The sequence below is a fragment of the Capsicum annuum genome, chromosome 4 (assembly GCF_002878395.1).
Source record: "Capsicum annuum cultivar UCD-10X-F1 chromosome 4, UCD10Xv1.1, whole genome shotgun sequence".
In the NCBI taxonomy this organism is placed as follows: domain Eukaryota; kingdom Viridiplantae; phylum Streptophyta; class Magnoliopsida; order Solanales; family Solanaceae; genus Capsicum; species Capsicum annuum.
This window is the reverse complement of record NC_061114.1, coordinates 230847733-230853524: the sequence shown is the minus strand read 5'-3', so window position 1 is coordinate 230853524 and position 5792 is coordinate 230847733. Positions and strand designations below refer to the sequence as shown.

The window sequence follows — 5792 nt, the reverse complement described above, 5'->3', positions numbered from 1 at the left end:
CCCAAAAAAAAAAAAAAAAAATGTTAAAAAGAAGAGGTGTAGCCGATAGAGTCTTCACCATTAGAGAAAGAGTTGGACGAAATCAAAAAACTTTAATGGATATTGAAATACTAAATAAAGTCATAAAGGAGGAAGTAAAAAAAACTTGTACATGATAATCAAGATAGTTGCTATGAGATTTCAGACGCAAGGTAAGTATTCCAGGAAAAAGTCATTACCAAAATCTGAGGACGAAAACTAGGAGAATTGTTCATTGTTACTGTAGTAGGGTTGGGGTTATCAGTTTGGTCATATTAGTTTTAGGTAACTTTTCCATTAGTTGCTCCCTTGTTTAAAAATGTTATCTTTTAGTTCCTTTAATCAGTTTGAGTCCTTTTTCCTATAAATAGAACTGTATTTCAGCTTTTCGTAATACATTCAACCATTATCCTTTTTACCTTTTGGCTTTCATATTTTGTCTAGAACTTCTAGGGTAAACTTTCCCTTCATTTCCTATTGATAAATAGGGCTTAAACATGCTTTGAAGAAAGGCACGTCCTACATGCAGTACTCATTGTATAAGATGTACAATACCTACTCATTTGAGTTTTTTATTAATTGTCCAATTTTTGTTAATTGTCCAATGTATGCCAAAGTTCTCTCCACCTGAAACAGTATCTTCGGACTTAATTCATTTGAGATGTTGTTTCAACAACAAAAGGCAACAGAGAGAAAACAAACAAACAACCGAACAATAAAAAAGCTGTCCTCCTCTGAAGCCATCAATTGGAACAAATAATCATCTTAGAGTAATAGAAAGAGGCACAAGATATGGAGACTCGGACATCAGGTAAAGTACCTTCAAGTAGTAGAGTTAATAGCGGTTGCAGGCGACCACTCTCTGCCATTTGTTTTACATTAGTTTCACTCTTTTCCAGATTCTCCAGAGTATTCTCAGCCATCTCAACAGTCACAAGATTCTCAGATTTGCTGCTAGCCATTCCAACCAGAATGAGAATGGCTCCACTAACAAAACCGATCTTTTCGCATAAACTTTCAGATTTGGATAGCTCATACAGCAAAGAAATGGCTGCCCCTCTTTCTTTGGATTGTTCATGTGACAAGAATTTGACTATTGTGCGTACATTGTCGCCCTCAGCCATTATTTCCTGTAAGAAAAGGGCAGGAGACACAATGAAGGAAAAGAAATTAGTAAGGGACAATAACATCATAAAACAGACTTAGGTAACAACCTAAATAATTTTTCACCGAAGTTCTACAACCTTATTATCATCGTCGTCCTCTACCACAACTAGAAGCGTTTCAAGAGCTTTACATCGAACTCTGCGGCTGGTGGCTTTTAACATGTCTACAATCATGGGTATGAGATCAGCATTTCTGATAACATGTTTGTTAGAGCGGCTTTTTTGGCAAAGGTGCTGAACAAACTTCAAAGCCTGCATAATATCACCCTCCCCACTACCCAGAGATAATGATCTATGAGCCATATCAATTTGTGCAGCTTCATTCCTTGCATTCCATTCTTCAATGGTATTTCGTAGAGCTATACTTGGATTCAGCTCCGTGCTTTTCAGATCTCTATGCGTTAAAGGACACACAGGCTTTCTTCCACTATCTCTACATTCCTTGAACCATTTCTCAATAGCTTCTCTCTCAAAAGTCATGCCATTTTCCAGAGTAACAGGATCCTGCATTACTTGTTTGGTCAGAGGACATATGAATGCATCATAAATTGGCTCTATGTGCAGTCTCTCGAGATGGTAACTCTCCTCGGATGGGCTACCAGGATCATGATTCCCATCCCAGCTTTCAGCCATTTAAAGCTTTGTACCTGTCAAAGCATGTAACGTAACTTTAGATCCCCACACAAGAATCTCAAACAAATGACACACTATGCAATTATGCATAATCTGACCTCTTAAGCAAGAGTTTGCTCCCATTAACATGTTATACTGCAGCTGCCATGATATGATTAAAAAGCAAACTTAAACTTGTGAAGCAATATGCCCCTTATCCATTTCTCTAGACTTATATTCTAGATTTAAAAGCTAAACAAGATAACACCAAAAAAGAAAGAGTGAAGGGTGAAAAACTCAGCTAAGTATCCCCATTTTTTTGAGTTTCAACCTGAACTCACAGGTGTGCGGGTTTTCTACTTAAACTATCAGTATATTTATCAAAACACGCCTCTATTATTTTTTGTTTTTTGAGTTTCATACCTGAACTTTCAGTTAGCAAAAGTGAACAATAAATACTTGAGGTGTGTTTTGATAAATAGTTGGTGGTAGTATAGGTAGTAGACTCACACACCCCACACACCTGATAATTCAGGTATGAAACTCAAAAAAACAGGATACTTTAGGTGTGTTCGACCATTATCTCAAAAACAAAACAAAAGCTTGGGAAGAAAAGGTTATCCAATACAGAAAGAGACTTCACAGAATGCTACACAATACTAAGCATCCACTTAACGAAATTCTTTTATCCAAGCTTCATTTTTTAATCAAGCAATCGACATTTCTCTTCTATTCACTTGTTTTCATTACTCTACTTCGATTACATACACCAAAATCATGGTTTCAACATCAACAAAATTCCATCTTTGAAAATGCAACCAAAACAAAACAACAAGAGAAACTTGTAACAAAAGACCCCAAAAGCAAAATGATTGGAATGGGATACAACACAACTAGTACTACTTCTTTAATCAAAGATCAAAATTACAATGACCCAAACAAAATGATCAACACTAGAACTCAAAATCCACTGATCAAAGTTCAATCACTAAAGTCAATATAAATCAACACAAATATCAACTACCAAAAAAAGATTTAAAAAAAAAAACAAAAAATTCTACTTGGGGTTGTTAAAAAACAAGAATTAAATTGAATTTTACATAATTCAGCTGAGAAAGTTCATACCTTTATGAAAAAAGACTGTTACTCAGCTCACAAGACTCAAAAAAAAAAAAAGGGACTTTATGAAATCAACTCAGCAGCAAAACCCAAGAATGAAATTGAGCAGAATTCAGACTCTTCCATGAATCTTGAATTAGGGTTTGAATGATGGGGCCATGTTGGTGGTGGGGTGCGTGGGGTAGGGGGTGGGGGTGATGGGGAAGAAGGAAGGAAAAAGAGCTGGCAAGCAGGGGTTTAGATGAATACAAACAAAGTGGAAAATTACAAATTATGATTTTATAATATATAGTTGGATATTATATATTTAATTACTTTAAATTGTTGAGTTGACTCCAAAATAACTTAGTTGACTTATGAGGAAAACACAAATATCTTTTTGCTCAAAACTAAAGAAAACAGGCCTGCAATTCTACACTGGGAGTAATATTTAAAATTTTTGTTATTTTTAATCTTTTTCCTATAATAATAAAAAAAAAATTGAACAATAATTACTAAATTTGAATATAATGTTTTGTCTATTTAAGTGTCACAAGTTTAGATTCCATGGACAAACATTGTGTATTTCATGTGTATACATACTGCATAATGAAAGAAAAAAAAATTATATGTAAATTATATACTAATTAATTAGGATTAAATTAAAATTTTATTGTCTTGCCCTTGAACCTAAGGTTTAGGTTGAGTAGGTCCAAGACGGAGTATATGGAATGCAAGTTTAGTGACTTGAGGCAGGAGGACGATGTGGTGGTGAGGTTGGATTCCCGGGATGTTTGTAAGAGGAATAGTTTTAAGTATCATGGGTCTATGTAGGGGAATGACGAGATTGATGAGGATGTCTCTAGCCGTATTGGAGCAGGTTGGATGAAGTGGAGGCTCGCCTCGGGAGTGTTGTGTGATAAGAAGGTGCCACTTAAGCTTAAAGGCAAATTCTACAGAGTGACAGTCCGTCCAGCCATGCTATATGGAGCAGAGTTTGGTCAGTCAAGAACTCCCACATTCAAAAGATGAAGATAACGGAAAAGAGAATGTTGCGTTGGATGTGTGGACTTACTAAAGGGGATAGAGTTAGGAATGAGACTATCTGGGAGAAGGTGATAGTGGCTTCGGTGGAGGACAAGATGCGGGAAAGAAGGTTGAGATGGTTTGGGCATGTGATGAGGAGGGGCACAGATACCCCAGTTCATAGGTGTCAGAGGCTTGCGTTGGATGGCTTCGGGAGGAGGAGAGGTAAATCGAAGAAGTATTGGAGGGAAGTAATTAGACATGACTTGGAGCAGCTTCAACTTACTGAGGACATGACCCTAGATAAGAAGGTGTGGAGGTCGCGGATAAGGATAGAAGGCTAGGATGTGTGCATGGGTTGTAGCAAGTAGTTTGTAGTAACCTGAACTTTCAGTAACAAGTAGCACATGTGAATTTTATTGAAACGAAAGCGAAGATGAACGATACTAACTGATATAGTTACTACTGCTAGAAGAAGAGGGAAAAGATGAGAAAGGTTATAGAGAGAAAGAGAGGCGAGGACACGAGGATATACTACAACATAATACGATGATGCCCTACTTCTATCCTAGATACTGCATAATATACACGTGCCTCATCCCGGTTGCCATATATAATCCTTCAAAAGCCTATTGACATGTTTCTGCCTATTGCTCCTACGTGGCTGCTTCTCAAGCCCAATTTCTTCGGTTTGAACGGCTAGCCCATTTACTTCGTTGTCTAATATTGGTTTACTGGTTGGGTTCACAACATTACTCCCTCCTGAAAGGAGAACCTTGTCCTCAAGGTTCTGAGTAGTTGAATCTTGGAGCTTCAATAGAGTAATTTGTTGATTGGGTTGTCCTCTACAACGTTTGAGCAACGAAATATGAAACACCGGATGAATGCGAGCCTCCTCGGGTAGCTGGAGTTTATATGCCACCATCCCAATTCACTTGAGCACCTTGTATGGGCCAAAGTATTTCCTGCTCAGTTTATGTTGCTGGTTGCTTCGTAAGGATTGTTGTTTATACGGCTGCAGCTTCACAAAGACCCAGTCACCTTCTTCAAAATGATCCTCGATTCTACCCTTATCAGCGTACTCTTTTATTCGATCTTGTGCCTTAGAGAGATTGAGCTTCAATAAATCCAAAACTTCATCCCGATGCAACATGTATTGCTCAACGAGATTGTCAAAAGCACTGCCAAGAATGTATCGAGCTATGTTAGGAGGTTCTCTCTGATACGATACAAATTTGGTACGTATCAAAACAAGCCAAAAATAGTCCACAAACAAAGGGAAACCCGAGAGCTCAACAAACACCAAATCTCGGTTCCAACAACATCAAGAAACAAGGTGTAAATGACACCAAAAGCACTAACAACAACAAGAGATAAGCAACAATAACGAGAGGAACAACAACTACAATAACAACAATCCAACGGTTACAAGATTACAAGAACAATAAGAACCAAACGGTTCACTAGACTACACAACTAGTACATGATATGGAAAGATAGGAAGTGAGACATACACTATTATAAGGTTAAGAACCCAAAGATGTATTAAATATAAGGACCCCTAAGACTTACAATAGCAACACCACACTCTTACGTGACACAAGAGGGATTCCACCGCTAAAGCACCAACGTTACCAAGCAATACACAATCACAAGTGAATCCACACTTGTTCATGTCCTAGTTTAGGCCTAGAGACCCTCTCTCTCAAGAGATGTGTTCTTTCAACAATATTCAACAAAAACTAATGAACTAAAACCCTATATTGTTATATTTATAGTACTTTACAAATAAAAAGATAAAATGACAAAAAGGCCCTTTAATGACCAAGTAGGCAAATAGGCACCCATGGAGTGTTTTAGGGGCGGTTTGGA

General features: G+C 37.4%; 1 protein-coding gene across 2 annotated transcripts in view; it reads right to left on the bottom strand.

Moving 5' to 3' along the window:
• Positions 1 to 3315, bottom strand: part of LOC107866782 (U-box domain-containing protein 44) — a 5982-nt gene extending 2667 nt beyond the window's left edge. Inside the window, exons 1-4 of one of the 2 annotated variants that reach the window (XM_016712758.2) lie at positions 2922 to 3183; positions 1916 to 1958; positions 1263 to 1831; positions 839 to 1148 (exon numbers count right to left, since the gene is read on the bottom strand). In XM_016712758.2, coding sequence (XP_016568244.1) covers positions 839 to 1148; positions 1263 to 1817 — 865 coding nt within the window. In that variant the 5' untranslated portion in view covers positions 1818 to 1831; positions 1916 to 1958; positions 2922 to 3183. Of the gene's footprint in view, positions 1 to 838; positions 1149 to 1262; positions 1832 to 1915; positions 1959 to 2921 lie in introns of both variants that reach the window. The other variant, XM_016712757.2, reaches the window with a different exon arrangement.
• Between the last annotated feature and the right edge of the window lie 2477 nt (positions 3316 to 5792).